A 24,972-nucleotide genomic window follows, 5' to 3' on the forward strand; every position below is an offset into this window, starting at 1 on the left:
CGTCTAATTGTTTGACAAGCCAACCTTTAATAGTAGCAATGGTGAGGACCATTCTTATACTTCCTGATCGAATAATTGGCGAGAAAGTCTCACGGAAATCTAATCATGCTACTTGAGTATGTCCCTTAGAGACCAATCTTGCTTTTAATCTTTCTAATATACCATCGGCCTTTAACTTAGACTTAAAAACCCATCTACATCCCACGATATTAGTATTTGAAAGGAGCGACAGCACGTGGATTAAGTCAAAGACCGAGTGCTGGCCAAGTTGCACTTGGTTCTCTAATACAATGATGTACATTAGGGGTTGATTCCTTGATTTAAGGGGCCTTTCTTAGTACTGCAACAAGTCAAGAAGGTCACATACAAGTTGGAATTGCCACTGAAACTCAAGGTACATCCGATATTCCACATTCTTATGCTTAAGCCTTTTCATGTAGATGAGAAAGATCCGAACTGAGGAGAATCACAATGAGTACCACTTGGGGCAAAAACCTCATATGATGGAGATGTTGAGTGCATCATGGTGAAACGAGTCCAACAAAAGTGGTATTGTATGCATGAGCATGAGTATTTGGTCTAATGGAAGGGTCTTTCAGAGAGTGAAGCAATTTAGGAACCTTGTTGAAGCTCCTTGGCAATTCAAGAAGCATATCGATCTTCGATGTGACGAGGGCGTCGCTCGATTAGGTGGGGGCAAATGTCACAGCCCAATGAATCAAGACGTTCTAGAGGTTTTCTAGCCATGATCAATCAGTGAACAAGCAACCCTCAACCTATCTCCTAAAGTCCTAAGGTTTTTCGGAGTATTCTAGAATACTCCTGAGGGCAAGCAATACAGTAATTATATACCTATGTAATTTTATAAAAATTCGAAATTAAAATTATTAAAAAATAAAAATCTAACTAAAATTAGACATTATCTATTTAAAGTTAGGAATAAACTAATCTGAATTCTATCTTAACTTGGAAAATTATCTCATCATGCAATTTAATTAAAAAATATTATCTAACCTAGATACCATCTAAACATGCATTTAAAAAAAATTCTAACTTACCTATCATGAAATCAATTCTAATCTACACAGAATGCAAATGCAATTTTTTTTTTTTTGTATTTTTGAGATAAATAAAGCGATTAAAAAATAAACACCAATTCATCCATGGTCATCAAAGAACTATGCAAATTTAGAAACGATAATTAATCAAATCTGATTATTTTGCTAATGAAATCAATAAATTGATCTTAAGACTTAAATAACAATATATCACTTTTATTCTCACATGATTAATTATTCCATCTAAAATCTTATTGGTAGAGTAAAAAAATTGCGTGCGGTTGCGAATTAAGTGGTGCATCGAGAATTTCAATCAAGAAATATTTCAAATAAAGAACACAATAAAATAAGATAAAATAAATTTACCTAATAAAATAAATTTCTACCTAAATTGGAATTTTTTCCAAAATCCGCACCGCTCAAGTGAACCACAGTGGAGGCTTGGCCGCTCGGCGCGGGCCGCGGCTAAGGATGGTAGCTGTGATGGTAGTTCACCGGGGGTGATGGGTCGCCGTTCGGAGTGGGGGTTGTCCGTCGGAGCTCCGGCGAGGAGGCTCGGGCAGTAGATGATGGCACAGCGAGGGGGAGCAGCAGGCGAAACAGGGGAGTCGCTCGGGGCCGCGAGCAGCAAGCGATAAAGGCCGGCGTCGCAGGGCTGCAGCGGCGTCGGGGACGTTTGCAGGGAGGTGCGACGTCCGGTTAGGAACCTGCTGGCGTCGCTTGGTTGCTGGGTCGAAGGGCGGCAGCTGCAGAGAAGTCGGGAGCAGGGGAGCCCAGCGTCTGGCGGAACGGCGTGCTGGTCTCGGAGCAACGGCGTCAGGCGTCGCGGCTGGGGCGCGGCGGGAGCTAGCGACTGGACGCGGGCAGCGCAGGGGTGCCGGAACAGCGGCAACCGGCGACTCAGGCGACAGGCGAACGGGAGACGCACCGAGGAAGAAAAACAGTGCCCTTTCCCCCTTTCCTTTTTTCTTTGTTTTTTTCCTTCTTTTTTTTCTGTCTCACCAGTCCCCTCACACGTCTCTCTCTCTGCCCTCTTTCTGCACAGCTTTGACTTTCCCCTTCCAGCCTTTTCCTTGCCTACGAAGGAGGAAAAATAAACCCCAAGCAAAGAGCTTTTTATTCCTTTCCCCTCTTTGTGCGTTGCCTTTTTTCGACCTAAGACTCCAGAAGAACCCCAAAATCCTATGCGTGGCCACGGCTTAGGATTTTAATTTTTCTAAATCCATATCTACAAGATTCATTTTTTCGAATGCAATATTTATTTTTTAAATACAATATTTACTTTTTTGAACGCAATATTTTTTTAATACAATTCAGGATTACAAGAGGATTCTTCTCAAATTTGAAATCTCGCACAGATAAATCCGTAAAATCTTCCCAAGGATACGGGCCTTGGGCAATTTTCTCTTCGTGGGCTTAGCCCAACTCATCAAATTAAAGTTCTAAACCATCAATTTGAACCCATCTGTCATCGCCCAATGTAAATGGAAATTAATAATAAATGCACCTAAAACTATATGCCATGCAACTTAATTGAATAATTTAAATTTTTGTATGCAATAAATAAATGACTAAACGGGTTGCTAAAATTTTAGGTATTGACACTAGCTGTTAAGGAAAATTATAGTATGCAAGTTCCGAAGAAGAGACCTTGTGCACACTGTATTGGAATATAAATATAAAAGTTGTGTAGAGCTTGAAAGAATAAATAGATATTGCTAACTTAAACCATAGTAATAATAGAGACAGATGTTACTACCAATGTTACTGCAGCATTCAAAATATTTACCATGAAATCGGTTTATACAATTAGAGATACAAAACAAGTAGCATTTGTTCAGAGTAAAGTGAATTGGTTAAAAAATGAATGGCACAGATTACTTGGAATATTTTTCAATGGTAAGAAATCTTACCTAATTGTTGGGTCACTTGAAGATAGAAGCCCCTCTTATAATATTAAACAAAATTCTTGAGGATGTATTGACCTTCAAATTTATCCCTAAATAATATTTCCTGATGCCGAAATAGCCATTCTCTTATAGTTATCTTCCTACATTATACATTTTTAGATTGCCATTACCTTTCTTTTGCCTTCTTTATTTTTCCATGATCACCTACAATATCTCTTTGTGTGGAAAGAGCCATAAATGTAACTATGCTTAGTATTGTCTATGTTGGGTGTAAATTTTCTTTTTTGACTGATTTTACTTTTGGAAATAAAATTATGCACTCACTTCACACACAATATTAGTAGAAATATGCTAAAGTGATCTTGAAACTGATATGTTAACGTGCAGGACACAATTGATATTCACATAAACAACATATGCTTAAGAGTTAAGACTAAAGTAGAGTTAGGGATTTGCTAAAGTGCAAAATAGAACAAAAAATAGACAAACAGCATACACTTAAGAATTAGAGATTGTTAACGTGATCACTGTTGAGTAAAGCTTGCATGCAGACGTGCCATATAACTCAACTTCACAAGAGTTTTATCTGATATATATATGTGTGTGTGTGTATTTAAATTAAATTATCTAAATGACTTAGCTGGTCTACCACTTAAATATTAAGAGGATGCTCAATAGCAAATAACCTTCAATTTTTTTTTTCGCCAACCATACATTTTGAACAATATGGATCTCATGAGAGATCAAAATAATCAAATTGTGAGATTCTCTTAATCTAAGTGAGTAACTTGCCTAGCAAAATATCTTATCATACTTTTAAAAAAGATTTTTATTTTTTTTGTCAGGTGGAGAATATTACTGTATTGCATTTCAGTCGAAAAGAGTTGATAATCCATCCATTTTCTCTGTCACTAAAAACACAACCGACATAATCATGGAGGATGTTCCTGAAAGATCCCTATAGGGACTAACATTTTTTTGGTAGTGTGCATGCTCTAGAGAAGCAACTGTTGGGGTCGGAGAATTTGCACATCAACAACACCAAATAAATATCTGTGAAACAACCATATTAATCATAGCTTCCATCTTATTGAAGTGTTCTCACATATGACATTTAGTAGCACAAGAAGTCGAATTTACCACCGGTTGTATGGATATATTTGAAACTATCTGGACCTAGTTTGCTCAAAGTTATGGTACCATTCGTTGGCACCAAGCAGAATTTCTATTGCTGAATGCTTTATTGTATAATCAACCAGCTATTGCAATCAGTCTTTGTAGGTGCTATATACATTTCAATTTCAAATTCATGTGCGAGCACATGCATCAATCGATGAAAACGTTAACATTATGAGAAAGAATAAAGATGCCTTTTTCATGTATTTTGTTAAGTCCTCTAGAAGTTCCAAGGGTCCCCTTGTGCTTTCTGCGTTGGTATATATGGTCCACATTAAAATTTGAGTTGATGGCAGAGTGGTGCAAAGTCACATGTCACATTTTCTCTTTGTCGAGCAGCACCATGCGAACGATCTGTCGATTGTCTCCACCTTTGGAAATTAAAATCCTAAAAAAATCACGGTAAGTGACAATGTGGTAAGAGTTAGAACTCCATGTCACGTGGGTGTGGCCAGTCCTGTCCATTCATTATCTTTTTATTATATTGGTGCTGACACGCCGACCGTGTAGAGCACACATTCCGAAAGCAATCGTTTAACGATCAAAACGGCTCATCTCTTTCTTTCTCCATTCCGAGGGCGATCGTTTAACCATCCAGTCGAATCACCTGTTTACTTTGAACGGCGGATGATTATTTAACCATCAAGTCGAATCATCCATTTACTTTTTTTTTTTTTTGTCGAAAAGATAATTATTATTTAAGTAGTCGCAACATTACAGATAGGTGTAACATTACATCCAGAAGCTATTCCATCGGCAGATACCAAAGCTTGCAAAATAAAAGGAGGAAAGATATTCCAGTCGCGGGCCAGGTCAGATCTGCCGTGGGCTTTAGCAACCCAATCTGCTACTCCACTTGCCTCCCTTCTACAATGCCGCAGCTGCAAATTAGGGTAAAGGGATAGCAAAGCTTCAATTTCAGGGAACATCGCACGTTCTTCCCACGGTGGCTTCTGTCTCGCATGAACTGTGTCGATCAAGAGCAAGCAATCAGACTCAATCACCAGATTTTCCTTATTGAGGCCTTGGTGCAGCAGGTGATGAAGAGTAAAGGTAAGCGCCTGCACTTCCGTTTGAAAAGCCGAAGCTGCTGTGAATCTTCTGGTGTAGACATCTGTAAGAATACCCTGATGATTTCAGCTTATACATGCCATTGTGACCTCTTGACTGCCAGGATGATAAGATCCATCTATATCGCATTTCAGGAATCCGCGATCCGGGGGTTTCCACAAGGTTGCTGTTTTGGGAGCAGAGTCCCCTGTTCGCGAGTCCCCTGTTCGCTGTTGGCTCTTAGTAGAAATGTGCTGAATCCTTGTTTGTGCCAAGGCGTCCGCAACTGCTCGGTTTGGATCGGGGCGCTGTCGGCGAAATATGCTGTTGTTGCGCAGACACCGGATCTGCCATAAGACTTGTGCAATTGTCTCCAGTCCAGGTAAAAGTCTGTGATTTGTTGCTCTTTCTGTGATCCACGCATCCAGACGATGCACAGTATGAGGCGATACAGAAATGTTGAGCTGAGGATGACTCCATACTCCTTTAGTCCACGAACAGAAGAAGAATAGGTGTTCTATGGTTTCTGGAGAAGAATAGCTCACCAAGATTAGCTTCAGGATAGAGAAGTCGCCAATCCGTTTACTTTGAACGGCGGATAGTCATCTCTTTCTTTCTCCATTCGTTACTATTCGATGCTCCCCTTCCTTCGTCCTTTTCTTTGCACTCAAATCACTTTGCCTTGTTCATCTCTCGCTCTGTTTCGCTCTTTCTTCTCCTCCTCTTCAGTATCTGCTGCTCTTTTTTTCATCTCTCTCTCTCTCTCTCTCTCTCTCTCGGCATAAGAAAACAACGAAAAATGTCGGCCGATTCTGTCGCTTCTATTGTATGGGATGTCATGAAGAGCTGTGTGGTTGTTCCCATCAAGCGTGGATTTAGATACGTGATCTCCAGCAAGAGCTTCGCCGATGGCCTTCGGGAGGAAGTCCGGAATCTAGAGAATGAGGCTCAGAGAGTCCGCATTTTGGCAGAAGTGGCCAGGAGCAATCTTCGGAATTTCTATGATTGCTTCACGGAGTGGCAGCAAAGTGCTGACAAGGCCTTGGAGGAGGCGCGAGACCTGTTGGGTGACATCGACAAGGCGAACAAAATGTGCTGGCACGGGACTCTTCCTGACCCCAAATTTCGCTATCACTTTAGTAGAAAGGCCGAGCACAAGATCGATATCATCAAGCAACTTGCACAAAAATGCAGCGGATTCAAGGAATTGAACGACATCTGCTTCAGTGCTCCCGCTTTGGGGAATGTTGCTGCTCCGACTCCGGCGAGGATAGAGGGCAAAGATGTCGTCCAGTCGAACACCACAACAGCTTCCGCTTCTCCTGCCTTGTCATCGATTAAGTTTAGGGACAATGACATCTTCGAATCCAGAGCTTTAATCATGCGGGACATCATGGACGCTCTTGCTGATAACAACAATAGCGTGGTCGGGATTTATGGGATGGGCGGGGTCGGCAAGTCCACGCTTTTGATGGATGTTGAAAGAAGAATAAGGGAAGAAAAGTTGTTTGATTGGGTTGCTAAGGCCGACGTGTCAGAAAATCCTGACATCAAGAAAATTCAAGGAGACATTGCGGATGCATTGGGCCTTAGTGACATAAAGAACAAAGAGTATGTCAGTGGGCGAGCAGAACTTCTGCACAGGAGGTTGGAAGATGAGGAGAGGCAGCAAAAGAAGGTCCTCATAATACTGGACAACCTATGGGAGGACCTCAACTTGAAATCAGTTGGCATTCCTTGTGGACTTGACAACAAAGTCAGAGGATGCAAGTTGTTGTTGACGTCCAGAGATCGTCATGTTTTGCGAAGGGAAATGCGCTGCAATAAGGCCTTCCTCCTTGATGTGTTGAAGGAGGAAGAGGCAAAAAGATTGTTTGAGACGATGGTGGGAGGCAAAGTTCACGTAGAGTTCGAACCGCTGGCGGATGAAGCACTCCGCATAAGTGCAGGTTTGCCTTTCCTAATTTGCGCAATGGCGAAACTTTTTATAGATGCTAGTTTATCTGAATTGAGTGATGCTTTAAATCAAATTGAGCTGTCTACAGACGAAGGAATAAGTGCAGTGATAAATAAGGTGTTGCAATTGAGTTATGATCATTTGAAAAGCGAGGAGGCAAAAAGTCTGTTACAACTCTGTGCTGCTTATGGCATCTCTGAACCCTCCGTTGAAAACTTGGTGAGGTACAGCTTTGGCTGGGGGATATTTCAAAAAGATAGCAGCATGAAAAATGCTAGAGATAGGTTGTTCACACTCATCCGCACTCTTCAAGCCTCCTCCCTTTTGCTAGACAATGGAGGCGGAGATGGTTTCAAGATACATGACTTGGTTCGTGACTTTGTTGCCCGGTTCATTTTAAGAGATCACCCTCTTCTCTTGTTGAAAGATAAAGATATGTTGGCACGATTGCAGAAGGAAAAGCTCAAAAGTTGTACGGCAATATGCTTTCCCTATATTAACATGAAGGAGCTTCCTGAAGAATTAGATTGTCCTGAATTGCACATCTTTTTGCTTTTCAGCAATAATGAATCTCTAGAAGTTCCAAATTCATATTTCAATTCCATGAGGAAACTTGCGGTCTTAAATCTTACTGGTATACGTCTCACTAGTTCGCCGATGCCATTTCAGTTCTCCGAGAACTTACATACTCTGTGTCTTCAGCGTTGTCTCCTAGAGGATGTGGCCATTCTTGGCAAGCTAAAAGGGTTACAAATTCTCAGCTTTGTGGACTCTGAAATTCAGCGATTGCCAAAAGAAATTGGGCAACTGGTAGAGCTGAGGTTGTTGGACTTGAGACGTTGTTCACAACTTGAGATAATTGAACCGGGTGTACTTCAAAGCTTGATCAAATTGGAGGAGTTGTACATGGAGAATAGCTTTGATCAATGGAATGCTATGGAGCAAACTCCACCAACTAATGCGAGTCTAATTGAGTTGGATCACATGAAGAATCTCTATACTCTGTATGTGTCCATTCCCGACCTGAGTGTACTCCCAGGGGACCTAAATGTCGAGAAACTAACCAAGTACATAATTCAAATAGGTAATGCGTGGCGTTGGCTAAGTGAGTGCAAAGGATCAAGGACACTGGAGCTCAAGTTGGATCGATTAAGCGATGTTCACCGAAAAGGATGCATACAAAATGTCTTAGGGAAAATTGACGATCTGCTTTTAAATGGATTGGATGGAAGTGAGCAAAGTGTTTGTGCATTATCAGAAAAAGGTTTTATAGAATTAAAGCATCTACAGGTCGAGAATAGTCCCTCTATCCATTACATCCTCCAACGGCCTTCCCTTATTGCTTTTGAGATGTTGGAGTCATTACTTCTCAAGAAGCTTATCAACTTGAAGAAGATATGCTACAGCCATATCTCCTCCTCCAAGTCCTTCAGTACCCTAAAAGTAATTCGAGTTGAAAGTTGTAACAAGATAGAAGTTCTATTTCCACTTTCTTTATTGAGAGGACTTCCACAGCTAGAAGAGATTGAAGTTGTAGGTTGCAAGTTAATGCAAGGCATTGTAGAAGCTGATGATTGTGGCAAAGTGGAGTTGCGTAATTTGCATACATTGAAATTGCGTGACTTGCCAAATATCAAGAATTTTTTCAGCACTAGAATAGCTCCTTCGAGTAGCACATCAAACGACCAAGTTAACACTCAAGTTGCATTCTTTAATGGGCAACAGGTAACTTTCTATAAAAAAAAAAAAATTATATTTATTAATTTTTCTTTCCTTTGCTAAGTAGATGCAATACTATGATGCTTATTCATTTTGTCATTTTCAGTTCATTTTTTCTCTAATTACCTTATTTATTCAGGCCTTCTCTACAATAAGATAAAGCAATATTCTATTCCTCTTCATTGTGTAGAAATCCAACTAATCGTGTGACATCCATGTAAATTTAGTCTGTGATAGGTACAAAGTTATTTTCAACTTACATGCTTGAAGTATATCTATATTAATAGGATTTCATTGTGCATTAAAGGGAATTTTGGCATTAAAGTAATGTGACTATTCTAGAAAATTAAGTAAATTGAAGAGAGGGAGAGATTTTATCTAAGTATGGGATTATATGATCGTTATGTGAGAATATCCAAATTACTGTTTGCCCATTGTCGACAAAATCTAGTTAGAATTCGTACTTTTTGTTTTGTCTCCAGTAATTCCAATAGCCTTCTCATTCTACGGTCATGACGTTAGTATGGAGATTTTTTATTAACTTCTTTTTATTTTGTTCTTTTTTACTATTGTGCAACTTAAGACTGAATCACCAATTCCATGAATTCATAATTTACATCTTGGCACCCATCTATATTCACATCTTGAAAGTTCATGAATAACTCAATCACCAATTTTGTGAGCGAATATCGCAGGTTGCATTTCATAGCTTGGAGACATTATATATCACCGGTTTGGATAACATCAAGATGATATGGGACAATCAAGTTTCTGCAGATTCTTTTTCTAAACTAAAATTACTTGTTGTGGAAAAATGCAATAAACTTGTGAATGTGGTTCATTCTTTCATTCTAGAACGGCTCGTGAGCCTAGAAAGATTGGAAGCAAGTTATTGTGGTTCGGTTGAAGTTGTTTTTGAACTTCAGCCACTAAATTTTTAGATCGACATCCTATTAATCTTCCATTAAAAGAGCTGATAATATCAGGATTACCAAAGCTAAAGTGTGTATGGGATAAGGAACTCCACCATCACGTTAAATTCCAAGGTTTACATTCTATTTGGGTTTTCAGATGCGAGAGCCTCACCTCTTTGATTCCAGCCTCAGTAGCCAGAGATCTAATGCAACTTGAGGAGTTGAAGATCGACGAATGTGGCATTGTGGAACTCATCGAGAAGGAAGAAGGATTAGTTCCCAAGTTTGTATTCCCAAATTTAACCTTCCTCGAGCTTAAGCATCTGTCCGAGTTGAAGTGCCTCTACACCGGAACACATACTTCCCACTGGCCAGCATTGAAGACCTTGAAGGTGGATGGTTGTAACAAAGTGGAGATACTTGCATCCCAAACTGAGAATGAGATGCCACGTCATAAACAGCCTCTCTTCTTGATGAAAAAGGTACGACCCAAGATTATTTGTTTTGCTTCAATGGTGAATATTTGAAGTCGGCCACAGCCAAGCATCTCATACAAGTAGCTCTACATATGAAGATGTAAACTGCTGATTCACCTTGAATCCATATGAATATTTCAACATTGAAACAACATATGCTCTTCAAGTATTGATTGAACATTCTTGTCTTTGCTTGATGTATTAAATGCATTTTCGTTGATCCCCTTTAAAGAAAAAGGTTTGGGCTAATTCCGATGGTTTAGCTCTCTCCTAAGTGCCGCAAATATTGAAAACATGAGGCATGTGATGTGATCTTACCACGGTGCAAGTGTGTTGCCTAACTTGAATCCTATGAAGATTACTGATGTTATGCTAAAAACAGAAAGACGGGACATAATTGTTGACATTAATCACTTAAATTTGTGCGATTGTGTTTGTAATTGGTGCAGCAGTTATTTTCACAAGGGATACATCTTTAGACACGTGAATGTAAGGAGTTATATAAGTTCGATATGGATACAAGTCAAACATAAAATATTAACGATAATGTTGATTTGATGTGGGAACATTTCCTTATGTTGAATCACATGAAACTCAGCATTTTAAAATGCAGTTATTATGAACAAAATGCACGACTAAAATAATAATGCATGAATACTCTTTCAATTAAGCTGGTTTCAAATTCTGGTTTGATTGTTTTCTCAGGGCGCATTCCCTAATCTCCAAGAGTTAAAATTGGATTTATCAAAACGGATGGAGATATGGCATGGGCATTATCATGATGGAGAATTATTGTGCAAGCTTAGAGTTCTTGAGCTTCATCATCTGTCCAAGGAATCTCACAAATCCACATGTCGTTTTGTTGAGAGTTTAACCAACTTGGAAGAGCTAGTTGTATGTGAATCTTATCTAGAACAGCCAGGCAGCAAGGAGGAAGCCATAGAAGGCACAAGTCATGAGCTAAAAGTAGTATTACCCTTTCCAGGATATATTCAACATTTGCAGACTCTTGATGTGTCGCATTTTGATGGTTTATCAAATATGTTCACACCGACAATAGCTGAAAATTTGGTGGCACTCACAAAATTGAAGATAAGCAATTGTAGAATATTGACAGAAGTCATTAGTGATGAGGAAGTTGAGGAGGGGCATGTAGTAGCTTTCAATCAATTGAAGTATATGGAGCTTAATTGGTTGATAGAGTTGAGATGTTTCAGCTTAGGTGGATGCACTTTGATGTTCCCTATCTTGGAAGATGTCATTGTGACCGAATGTCCCAACATGAAGTTCTTCTCTAAGGGAACAATGGAGGCACCAAAACTAAAGAGAGTACGTGTATCTACAGATGCGGCAGCAGCGTTATTTTGGAAGGAAAACCTCAATATCACCATCAGAAATATGTCTGAAGAAATGGTATTTGCTTTTTATCACCAATAGAGTAATTGCTTATTGCTAACTAGAATTGTATGTTTAATGATTCATTTTTCTGATAGGCCACAGTTGCTGGAGTAAAGGAAATGTGGTTGTCTGAGTTCTCTGAGCTAATTGGAAAATGGCACAGCCAACTTAATCCCATCAAGTCATCTTGGCAATTAAAAACACTGGTGGTGGATAAATGTCCATCATTTATTAACGCTATTCCATCAAAATTGATGCTTGTTTTAGAGAAAATGACAAGCTTGCAGGTGCGTAATTGTGAGTCTTTGGAAGAAATATTCGGTCTTGAAGGGCTTGAGACTGTGGAAAGTACTCAGGTGCTGCCCCGGCTACAACATCTGAACTTGGTCAATCTACCGAAGTTGAGGCAACTATGGAACAAAGATCTTCAAGGAATGATGCGCTTCAATTCTCTTTATGTTTTGACCCTTTATAAATGTAGTAACTTGAGACATGCTTTCAATCCATCGATGGCTCAGTGCCTTGCCAATCTTGCACAGATTGAAATAAAGCAGTGTGGTCAGATGGAAGGAGTCATCATACAGGAAGATGGGCAAGGAAGTGCAGTGGAGAGAATTACATTCTCGAATCTTTATTGGATTAAGCTAGAATGCTTGCCCAATTTGACCAGTTTCCTCTTGGGGAGGAATCATATGCTGGAATGTCCTAGATTGAAGCAGCTGACCATTGTCCAGTGCCCCAAGATGAGAAGTTTGACTTGGCAATCTAGGATGGAGATTGATCACAACACCCCCTCACTATTCACCCCACAGGTCAGTCTTGTTTTTCTTTATCTAATGCTTTTGATTTTGAGATCAATCATCTTTTCAGATCGAAGTACCAATGAATGGGGTGTCAGTAATTGGAAGTTGGAAATAAAATGGTGCTTTGCATGCGTCACATAAAACAATTTCAGTTCCACTTTTTCTTCTTTTTTTTCGGCCAAAGAAATCCTAAAAAACACGGCATCAATCATGGATAAGAATTTAGTTTCCCCTTACTCACCCAATTTTTGCCAGCGGTCGGATCACTGGCCCCCCTCAAAAGAGAATGAATATAGTTCCAAGCAAGTTATTAATATCCCATTGGATCTTGATTTGGATCCGAATCTTTTCAATGTAAGACTAGTAAATTGACTCCATTTGCTTTTTCTTAGATCATTTAAGTCTTTATGTTGCCTCTACTTGGTTGCTAATTTATTTTCTTTCAGTACAAAAATTTTGTGCACACAATAAAGAAAAAACTTGTAAACAATTGAAGTTATTTTTTCTTCTTATCTGCCAACAATTTTTCATGACACTTCTCATTAGTGAACTTACTAATTACAAGATTCATAAGTAATGCTCCCAATTAAGATTAGCATTGAATTAGTAGTGGTGCTCATAGTAAACAGAGGAAATGACCTCTGTCTCGAGAAGACACATGGAATATTGTCGTACTTGAGTTGCAAATTAATGTTAAGTGAGATGCTCAACTCTCATTTGTGCTCCCCTTCCGTAGCTTATTAATCTCAGCCATTGATCTATATAAAAAAGAGTAGTTCTGGAATTTATTGCTCAATGCATCAATGATTGAGGATGATCAAGGTACCCTATGGCAAAGAAACAGGATGGGTCTCCATCATTTCCATCTATACATGGACATGGTTACGTGATCATCTTCCAAGTCCATGCTATAACAACCAAATAAATATCATAGTATAAATAAATTTTACCTTTGTAACCATATGATACTAAGATAGTGTTACCGATTCGCTTTTGCTAATAATTTTTGGATATTTCTAAATCTACTAGAAATGAAAATGGGAAGTTAATTTCTTTCAATTGATAAGAAAGATATGTAGAACCATCTTATACCTATCGCTGGAACATCGTAATCTTGCACCCACCAGCACAACATTGGAGCCGACATTAGGAAGAGAGAAGAAGATATATATATATATATTTTTTCCCTATTGGATTGAATCACATACGTCAAAGCTGCGTTGAACCGTGCTTTAGCTTCGTTCATTCCTTGAAGTAAAGAAATCTAAGAAAATCTCACCTTATCTAATGTTGCATTATCAAAAGATCAGCGCAACCTTCTAATAATGATCGGTGCAAACAAATCTAACGAATTGCTGGAAAATTGGAGAATCCGATAATTCATCATTGCAACTTTCCACAAATTAAAGGGAAAGGCGTTGCTAGTGTTTAATGTCAATTAAGTCAATTAAAAGCAGTGTTCAATAATTATTGTATCATTCGACGGAAATTAGGGGACGTCGTCATCAGAGTAGAATATTAAGGAATGTATAGGTACACGTCGTCGTCTAATTTTTTAAGAATTAAAATCAAAATTTAAATTTATTTCGATGGATTCAGTAAATACAAGCTAATACCTTTACAGAATTTATTTTAATTTGCATCACTTCTTCAAAAGGCAATTAACACATATCAAACTGATCATGTCAGTCTTTTCCCTCCGGTTTTTGACCCGTTTTGTTACAGGTACCGTACAAGTTTCAATTATTTTCTTTTCTGGCAGAGGAAATGCTTGTGTGTATTTTTTTCATTCTAATGCTTTTGCCCAATTTTATTATTATTATTGTTATTTGTGAGTAGAATGTTTCATTGTATCGTGGATTCACACGTGTTTACTCTTTAATCATAAGTCGTCAAGAATTAGGAGCTGTAATGTAATAATATATATCCTCCACATAATTATAAATTTGCAAAAGGTCATCATAATAGGCACCTTAGAGTACTAATAGTTGTAGGGAAGTATGAAAATAATCATATAATTTGCTCCTTGTGACAAAGTGTAATATTGTTAATTTCTTGTTAAATGCGAGCTGTCATGCAATCATGGTTGTCCCCACATTGTTAACTCATCAAAATCCTCAATCTACAATATTAATGGATTTAAGGAAAGTGTGGAAATAATTCTGTTTATTGTTGTGATAAGTCGTAATTGCATCAATTTATTGTAACAAAATAAAAAAGTCAATGCTCGCTTCTCAATGGACAAGTCACAAGAAGTTATAACACAGTTGATTCTCTCCAAACAAACATAATTTGACTGCAGCAGATATCTTGGTGGACCGTTCGATACTTGTCACAAACTTTTCTAGTTTCATGGTCCATGGACCTAGGGAAGTACGGAAATATGCATATGGAAACAAAGGTTGTACATAACGTAATTTCATTAATTTCATCATACCCAGTGAAAATTCTGCATGAGCTGTTAAATGAACAATTCATTGCAACTCATACTATGGTTTCATTTTTTCGTACCATGTTTTATTTTGTCATAACATATTTCATGTGTTCATGAACACTAAATGTGTTAGTCTATGGATCCTTGTTTGTGTGAAAAATTTGCCTAAAAATTCATGTCTCACGAGATATATGAAATCCCAAAGTATTCATTTGGTATTTGAGTTCGTGATTGCATTCTTTGTGCCGTAACTCGATGTAAAATGGTCTGCTATCTTTTGTGTGCACGAGTATTAAAGTGTGGCAAGCACCGTAAGGTAATCCAATTTGTCACACCGCATTACATGATTATTGGAATGCAATATACTCAGCCTTAAACATCGGTCAGCTGAAATAGAAGCATCAATCAATCTCTCCCTATTTATCTCAGTAACAACCTCTAGGATTTTGAGAGCTTGAAAAATTTGTAAAATTCTTTTTTATGGCCATAACTCAATGTAACCACATTCATTTTTCAATTTTGTCAATATGGCAGGTGCAATTTCCTTGCCTTGAGTTGATGATTCTCTCCCACATGGACAATTTGAGCAAAATATGGACTGACGTTCCTCGAGAAACTCTCGTGTGTAAACATTTACAGAAACTGGAGGCTCAAAACTGTAAGAGCCTTGAAAATCTGTTTCCATATTGGGTGGCTACAAGTCTAAACCAACTTGACAAACTTCGAGTAGAGTCTTGTGTGATTGAAGAAATAGTCGCGAGTGGGGATGACACTTCATACTCCAATATTGCGCAAGTTCTTTTCCCAAAACTGACCTCTCTGGTGTTACATGATATGTCACGACTCAAGAGCTTCTGTCCTAACTTGCCCACTTTGAACTGGCCACTCTTGGAGGAATTGCGAGTGACTCATTGTGATAAAGTGAACATATTGTCTTTTGCAACATCCATGAGCAAGTGGACTCAGAGAAGCGATCAGCAGAACCTTTCAGACCAAGAGGCACATTTTTCTTTTGAGAGGGTATGATTACCATTGCTCTTCCTCAATTTCTACTTTGTTCTTCAATGCACCCACTAATCTTATGTCCCCTGCATAATCATGTCACGTCATAATACTATGAAAAACATTATCTTCCTTACCAATCGGTTTGTCGACTGCATAAGATAGTTCTGATATCTCAAGTATACTTTTCATTTGTGGACACACATAAGATATTTCATTGCATAGAATTACAAAAATAATTACAGATTTTTGTTGACAACACAATTTGATCATAATCTAATCTAATCTAATGGTGCTTCTTGGGGAAGTCAATGACATTTGGCACGAGATCCTCTTGACACACGTTGCACATTTGAACTTTTCGTCTCTATTTATTTTCTACAAACTATAAAAGAATAAACTAGAACATTTTTCTTTTAAAAAAAATAACATTCTTCAATTCATTATATTCTACTTTATCCTTCAATTCACTCATCACATTTCATGTCCACTAAGCACGTCACATTATAGCACTAAAATCCCAAAACCCCCATATATAAGTTTGTGGATGAAGGAAGATGTCTCTTTATCTTAAGCACACTTTTAAGTTTGTGGACACTATACGTTTTAGAAACATTATGGGCGCATCCCATTACATAAATTCCAAAGATGACAAACTTTTGTCGACAAGATAAGATATTTCTAATAAAAGATGAATTTGGTGAGCTGGAGGGCTCTTGAATTTAGATTCACTCTACCAACATAACCATACCAACCTCCACTTGAGACTTTTAAAAGCTTGAGACTTGTTTGCAAGGATCATTAGATTTGATTAAATGCCCTTCCATGTGAATTATATGAACTAGCTTTACCTTTTACAACACATGAATTATTGTCAAACCTTTGTTGAATTTACTTCTCTCTTCATGTTGGTAATTTGACAGGACTTCCCCAAGTTAGAGAGACTTTCATTAGACGATAAAAATATTCAGATTATACAGGATGGAAAATTTACTGATGACATCTTTGGCAAGCCAAAATTATTAACATTGGCATGCTTTCATGATGAAAAGGCTATCTTTCCTCCCATATTCTTCCTGAAGAGATTTCAGAATCTAAAAAGCCTTGAGGTCTTCTGTAGTTCCTTTGAAGATATATTCCCTAACGAAGGGTTTGTCCACGAGGGAAGAAATTCTGTGCTTGAAAATTTAAGAGAACTTAAGTTAAGCAAGCTACATAGCCTAAAGCGTGTGTGGAGAGAAGACTATTTAGTGATGAAAATTCTTCAGAGTATTGAAACATTTGAAGTTTGGGATTGTCCTCATTTAACAACATTATTTCCAGCAAAGACATCCTTTCACAATTTAACAAAGTTAGTGGTGAAGAATTCTTCTGGATTGGTACATCTAGTAATAGCTTCAGAGATCACAAATTTGGTGCATCTAATTGAGATGACTATAATAGGATGTGAAAGAATGAAAGAAGTAGTGGCAAATGATGGAAATGAAGAAGGAAAAGTGATTTCTCTTGGGAAGCTAAGAATATTGAGACTCCAACATCTGCCAAGCCTATTATGCTTCTCCTCCATCACAAGTTGTAGTTTCAGGTTTCCTTCCTTGTTTAAGATTGAAGTGGAAGAGTGCCCAAAAATGAAGATCTTTTCTAAAGGTACGCTAAGTACATCAGAATTAAAATATGTGAAATTGTTCAGGTACACGTGGTCATGGAATTGGGAGGGTGATCTCAATAAAACCATACAAAAGTTATTAGCATAAAAAAGATACATGTGGCCAGGGAACCGGCAGCCATGTGTGTGCTAATTCCTCCACTTTGGCCCTGTCGAGAAATTTCTGTACTCTTTCGTTTCTTCCTTCAGTCAGGCAACAGTGATACGTCTGAAACGTTTATCCAAAAAGAAAGGATTTTTCTCGCGAGAAGGTGCTTTTTGGAGACGAGCTGAACAGTGTGCACTTATCCTGAGTTGGTTTTCTATGGTCCCACCACCCAAGTCCTCTCATTGCTCTTAAATCGGCCAACAACTTTCAAACGGGGCATCTCTTTTTGAAGGCAGTGATGAGGCCGGCTTATATTGATGATGGCATGGTAAGACCCCAGCTTTTCAACTCAAACTAGCATGTCTGAAAATTAAATATATGAAGGTTGTTTACAATGTCTAAACCAAGGAGTATTAGTTAGACATGCTGGATCTAAAAACTGTGTGAAGCATGTGTCTAACCAATGCTTCCCTTTGGGGCTTTCAGCGATAGTCCAGTAACCTGGCACCTAGCTTGGATGCATTTCTTATTTTAACGTGCTAGTACCCGCATGCCTTGTCTCCCCAATTGGAGAGAGGGTTTTTCTTCCCTCTTCTTGAGAATACCCGAATTTTATGTCCTAGAATTCAAACGAAGTAGTTTTAGGACATACTCAGGTCCACATATCTTTGCTTATACTCTAGTGTTTTTTCCAAGTTGACTTCATTTGTGTAGGAAACCACATGACATGTTATTTTCCTTGAAATGTTGATGGGTATATGTTTTAAACCAGGATTATATCTTAACAATGTAGTAATTGAAGCAGGGAAGAGAATGAAGGGACAGTTATTGGGACATAAGCTGGAGGTCGAAGGTTCGAGAAGAAAATAATCATTTCTTTTTTGGTGGATAGATGTCTCAAATTGTTGGAAAGGCCAATGCTGAGGCAAGTCTTAAGATTAGAATCCAGTTCTTTTTATATGGAGAACTTTGACAACGTATTCAATGGCGTAAAAGTAGAATATATGTAGGTAAATCACACAAGGAGACTATATTGATAAGCACAAGCAAATTGCAAAGAATGTTGCTGCCTCCATAACTAAAGGGAAGAGGGGTGGCTAGTTATGATTATGAAATTTCATCGTAAATCAAATGAGTAATATTTTAATGTCAAATAGGAGATACTGTTGTAATTCGTTACCTTAATCAGATATTTGGAAGAGAGAGAGAGAGAGAGAGAAATTTCAGTAAATCAAAGAGTAATATTTTAATGTCAAATAGAGAGATACTGTTGTAAGTTACCTTAATCAAATTTGAACCAACAGTTAGTTAGTTTGAACAGCTTCAGTTAAAGTTTTCGATTGTATCCAAGTTCTGGTCATCGATGTCTTTGCTTTTTACCTTCGCATGTGGTCCGTGTGCCGGAAATTCTTGTTTGTGTGTATGTGTGTAGGATGGAAAGATTCTTAAATGAACCAACAGTTAGTTTGAACAGCTTAAGTTAAAGTTTTCGATTGTATCCAAGTTCTGTTCATCGATGTCTTTGCTTTTTCCCTTCGCATGTGGTCCGTGTGCCGGAAATTCTCGTGTGTGTGTATATGTGTAGGACATGGAAAGATTCTTCTAAATGTTTACCCTATAGCACTCTTGGAGCAAAGATATTAACATTTGACTTTGAATTGCAGGTTAAGATTGATGACTTCCATTGTATGGTTTCCTGTCTATTAAAACTCATGAAACTATTTCACCAAAAAAAAAAAAAAAAAAAACTCATGAAACTAACAACTACCGCCTCAAACTCGTTGCGTATAATTTGATTCTTTCATGAATGTATGCTTATGTTTGGTGTTTTTTCACCATAAGTTGGTCTTTTGACTATGTACATTGGCAGACTGCTCCTGTTCAATTCTTCAGGCGGCATATTCGGGAAAACAAGCAATGCGTGACTGTCAGGTATTCAGACAGTTCATGGACGGTGAAGCTGAGGAGCTATGGACACAATCGAGGGCAGTCTTTTCTTGCTGGTTGGCACGCATTTGCTAGAGAAACTTGTCTGCATGTGGAGAATGTTTGTGTGTTTGCGCTTATTGATAGCGATGATGTTGTGTGCAGAGTCTACAAATTCACTAGTGCTCGTAAGGACTTGTTTTACATTGATCGAGATGAACTTTGGAAGTGATGCTTTGGCTGGTCCAAAATAAATTCAGTATTCCAACTAGTATCTCCTTTCTAGTCTTGATGAATCAGTGAAGCGTACTTCTATTCCTATGGGTTTGTGAGGTTCATAATAATCCAGATGCACACACTCATTATTGCCACATTCTGAATCTAAATGAACCGATAAGGATTTGCTTCAAGATGTCCTTTTCGGTTAATGCATTCCTATTTGGTTGTTGTTCATTTTGAATTTGAAATCAAGTCTCTTAGGCTTATTAAGATTATGGGTTTTATTCTTCCAACAGGGAATGCCAAGGAGGTTCATGAGAAAATAGGGTGAAAATCTCTCAAAAAAGGATGCTTGTCAAAGTGTGAAATGGTGCAATTATTTGGCCTATGGAATTGGAAAAATGTGATGAGATGGTCATACTTCAAAGGGTTGAAATGAATTTGCAGAGCATTTACCCTATCTGCGAGGGCCAATTTTTGGTCTTTAAATCTGAAGTGGACTCCATTTTCCATGTAATCATATTTGATAAAGGCGTCTCCGATATAGAATGTCCGCCAATGAGTGGTGATGCGAGGAACCAAGCCTCAGCAATTGTGGATTTGCCTTGCGAAAGTGGAAGATGCCGGCGATTGCCGTGATGTTTCGGTCAAGCTTGAAGTCTTGGGAGATGAAGTGCATTGACCCAAGAGTCCTCGGCTTTGTAAGGCAACAAAATCTGATCAAGTTTGTGAAGTTCATGGCGGTTCCTATGCACATTCATCATCGCGGAGTTTGGGGAGAGACCAAAGTTTAAACTGCTCATCACGAGATTTTCGAGGTGTGAATCTTAATCACTAGTTAATTCTCCTCCAGACTCTGTTGTTCTTGTGTTTGATTCAAATTCTGTATAGGAACTCTCCACGACGCTAGTTAAGAGAGACTGTGTTAGAGCTAATTCATCCCCGTAGTTCTTCTCTGCCTCTAGCTCTCTCGTGTGTGCATATGTATGTGTTGGGTGATCTCATATATGTCAAGCCAATGAAGACGAGCAGAACCGGTCATATTGGACTTAAATGTGCTGAAAATGACATTGCTGTGCATATAGGCCTCAGAAGTTAGACCATTAGAAAAGCTCGCATCTATTGATTTAGCATTGTTATGTCGATGGACATGAGTTTCACATGACCAAAATAGTGTATGCCTAGAAATGGAAAGCTTTTTTCATGTTTTGTTTGCGACTGTTGCAGGTAAGCTGAAAGAGCTGAGCTTGTGCAGAGCTCTTGAACCGGCCAGCAAATTTAAGCCCGAGTATCCTTTCTTCCGAAGTTGCAGCAAGGTAAATATATCTGAAGAAAAGCAACGCGATAAGATCCTCATGACAAGGAAAACTGTTGGATTTAAATCACACAGAGTTGCTAAACTATGTTAGCTCTAGGTTAAGCGTGCATCGTGTCAATAATTTCTGTTTTTATCCTTCAGATGCTTTGAAAAGGATCCTCCAACTGTCTTCCTCAGAGCTCATTGGTTGTTGCAAAATGTCTACTTGAGCAGAGAGTTACCGGCTCACTCCAAAAATGCGCATCAAGAAAAGTCCGCAGACCGTGGCTCTCATATTTTAAGACAAATCATGGCCGGCGATGCTCATCAGCCACGGTTATCATGGAAAGTTCTCTGCCAGTTGGACCGCATTCACAAGATAAACTTCTCTGAAGGCAGGTGGCAATGTGTGCTCGAGCTTTATTAGAAGGGATGATGTCATTTTTGGATGGTCCTTTATCAGAACCACTGAGAAGACTTGGGTGAACAATACTATGGACACGGCAGAGGAAGCATTGCTTTTAGCTCAATTTTGGTGAGAACAGAACTGCAGAATTGCTAGGCTGAAATCTGCTTCTGATTCGGCAAAATGGATAAAAGCACAAGTTTCGTTCTAATGAATGGAATGCTCCTGAATGTACATGATACCTTCCTTGATCCTAGTGTTGGCAGTCACCATGTGGCCACAGATCATGAGACGGAGGAAGCCGATTACTAATGTCGATTTGATAACTTCCATTTCTGGAAACAATCTCTCGAATTAGTTGCTTCTTTAAGGTTTCCAGTGGCTCAACCCAACCTTTGGAACTGTTGAAGTTGTAGTAGCATCAAATACACTTCCCTTAAGCCATGTACCAACTCTGAATTTCAAGGCACAACCCATGGTTTTACAAGCTCAATGTGGACATACATTAGATTCTATTCATCGTCTCTTTTCGAATTCATAAAGATTCTATGACGAGCCTTTTTTGGCATGTGGGCGGCACAAATTGAAGTTTTCTTAGTTTCTTCTCATGTGAAGAGCATTCGGAACTCATTTTGTCAAATGAACTGAATCTGATATGCCTGGCCAAGCGATTTTCCAATCCATGCTGCTTCTTTTCATGGTTAGCCAATTAAAGAAACTTTCACACCAATGTCCACCGAATTCCCTCATTGTTTTAAACGGGGAAAAGGGGATTTTCATGCCTCTCTTGCAGACATCTCTGTTGCCGCAGTAGCATAACTCTGTAACGGCGTCACTGCCACACAACTCTTCCGCAACCCCTCTCAACAAAACAGCAATCAAGCTGGATAAACATCGCCGATTCTCCATCTCTCTTGAACGGGGCGTTCTTCGAAACAGAGTCCGACTTCCTTATTCCATCAAACACCAGAGAGAGAGAGAGAGAGAGAACAAAGGCGAAACAGAAAATCAAACAGACAAATTGGGATGAAAACGACCTGGTAAGGGTGAATATCGAATGATGGATTCCGTCATCGCCTGAATGTAGAGATTTCTCGAAGCAACGTTCATCGGAGAGAGTTCTTGGGCAAAGGGAATGTCTGGATACTGTCTGCCAATTCAAAGGATGGGATTTTCTTGGGTTTCACTCTATCGGCCCTCCCGCCGGTGCGGCGTCCCTTCATCGACCGACGCAATCTGAGGCCGAACGAGTCGTCATCGTCCGAGACTGATAGGCCGAGAGCGTGAAGATCGGTGGCGAGGCTGAAGAGAAAACGATGAGAGCTAAGCTGGTGGAGATGATCGCGTTGCCGCGTTCTGTTCCCGGTTTTAATGTCATCTGTGAAAGCAAAATTCTACTTTTGTTTCAAACAACTTCTAATTCCGTAGAAATATTTTAATTTTTCTTATGTCTTTTGATTTGAGATTTCTATTTAAGTTTCCTTTAATTGGAAAAATTAACCAATTTCATTTCCGGTTATCGAAATGTCATCAACGTAAATTAACATCACAATGAAATGAATTTCATCTCCTTAAAGTAAAGCAGGAGTAAATCCTAATTTAAACAATGTCTTGCATAAACGTGCTTAATACCTTTCAATAGTTTATCTGCACTATTTGCCTTAATTAGTCCTACGGATTTTTGTTGACATCGGTCGCACGGTCCTTACCACCATAAAAAGGAAGGAAAAAGCTGCAGGAAACACTTCATCAAAGTGAAAATGAGTATTTCTGATACCTAATTCTACAATCTCGGAGTTGGATCTGGGCCCCAGTGCTGCGTAAAAATAAAGTTTATTCTAGTTGATTTCTTCGTCCCACGTATCACGACGTCGGCTTGAAGATTTAGTTTTCGTTTTAATTCTTGTTTTTATTTTTATTTTTTTTCCACTAAGGACTCCAAGAGTAAAAAATCTCAACTCCAATAAACCTCAAAACATAAGTTTTCGCATTTCATCAAATAACTTCACTTTGTCTCAATATTTTCCGTGCTAAGCTAGTTTCACGTTCAATATGGAATCCATCTAGAATGTAATAATCCCTCGCTTTTAATGTGGGAATATCTTAGAGTTGCATTGTACCTGATGGTCAATATAGTCGATGGTGTAGAAAGTGCTGGGTATAAACAATTGATATACCAAATTGGTGTGCAAATGAGATTTTTCCGTAAGTGGGGTAAATGTCAAACGTAGTCACTTTGTATAATCAGGTCACTAAACTTTAATTTCAATCGCCCGATACATTAACATCATTTTTTCCCATATGTAATCAATGAATTATGAAGACTTTTCAAACAATTTTCTACACAATATTTACATAGCAGTCTTACATATCTGATTAAAAATGTTATAACGACGACACGACATCATATGAGTCTCCATTAAGAAAAAACGAAAAAAAATATAGAAGTTTAAAAAAAGAGAGGGTAGGGATTCATTCACTCCAACTCAGGTCGAAACTCTCCGTCTCATTTGGGTTACATGGCCCTGTGTTACGAGGGGAGGTTCTCAAGGCATAACCCGATCAGGAGCTAGCTAAATTTAATCCTCTTTTATCCCCATCGGATTTTCTAAAGATTTATATAACTGAGTCCATAATGACTATTTTCATTTCAATTTGCGCAAATTAATGAACCTCAATAAGCAATTGCAGAATCATGAAAATCTAGTTGCCATAAACAAACCAAACCGACGCAACTGTTATTTTCATCTCATATTATTGAGTTCAAGAGCATCGGTTTGTTTACTAAAATAATCATTATTTAACGAAGTTTGCCCCACTAAAAAAAATTTCTAGATACATCCATGAATTGGCCATGGTTTGCTTGGGTTTTGATTTGTTACAAATTCTGAAGTTCATTTGACGATTGAAATCAAAATTCAATGACCCGATTGTAAAAATGCGCTATATAATCCAGTCGTCAATAATTGATTCCTCATCTGTTGTTCTCTTTAACAAATTTGAACGCCTAGCCTCATCCGATCAAACTTCCACAAAATTCCCATCAATCCCTCTCCTTTTCCCCTTCAACTTGGCTGCTACTCGTAGCTGCAATCACCGCCTTCTCCCCGTCTTCAGTTGAATGAAAACCTGTTAAATGAGCGTTATGCAATCTTTCGAGGCCATTTTGGCTCGGTCTTTGAAGGTTGAGCTGAAAACTTTGAAGGTTGAGTTGAAAACTTTCGAGAATAAATATCTGAAATCATTTGATGCAGGACTACGCAGTCTGCTTTTGCTTTAGAATCATAGATAACTGTTAATTTTTTAATTTGTTTGTCAGAGAGATGAGTTTCTCATGTATCCATTTCTAACTATTGTAGTTCCATCTTTAACTATTGTAGTTTCTGCTGCAGGCAAAGGGAGGAGATCAGATTTTTTTAGGTGAAATCAAGAGTTGATTTTTTTTTCTTGGTCGAAGAAATCAAGAGTCGATT

General features: G+C 38.5%; 1 protein-coding gene across 10 annotated transcripts; it reads left to right on the forward strand.

Annotated features, from left to right (window-relative positions):
- The first annotated feature begins 4,891 nt into the window (after positions 1 to 4,891).
- Positions 4,892 to 22,067, forward strand: LOC104452832 (probable disease resistance protein At4g27220). Of its 10 annotated transcripts, none has more exons than XM_039301363.1 (8): positions 9,826 to 10,266; positions 10,966 to 11,673; positions 11,754 to 12,470; positions 15,430 to 15,915; positions 19,522 to 19,765; positions 20,093 to 20,614; positions 21,024 to 21,112; positions 21,256 to 22,067. In XM_039301363.1, exons 1-6 carry the CDS (start codon positions 9,991 to 9,993, stop codon positions 20,125 to 20,127), a joined length of 2,466 nt encoding a protein of 821 aa, XP_039157297.1. In that variant the 5' UTR covers positions 9,826 to 9,990; the 3' UTR covers positions 20,128 to 20,614; positions 21,024 to 21,112; positions 21,256 to 22,067. The 10 variants fall into 10 exon arrangements, with proteins under 10 accessions (XP_039157292.1, XP_039157291.1, XP_039157295.1 ...); XM_039301364.1 differs by having other exon boundaries at positions 19,522 to 19,654; XM_039301365.1 differs by having other exon boundaries at positions 19,522 to 19,637.
- The last annotated feature ends 2,905 nt before the right edge of the window (positions 22,068 to 24,972 follow it).

The sequence above is a fragment of the Eucalyptus grandis genome, chromosome 9 (assembly GCF_016545825.1).
Source record: "Eucalyptus grandis isolate ANBG69807.140 chromosome 9, ASM1654582v1, whole genome shotgun sequence".
NCBI classification, from domain to species: Eukaryota; Viridiplantae; Streptophyta; class Magnoliopsida; order Myrtales; family Myrtaceae; genus Eucalyptus; species Eucalyptus grandis.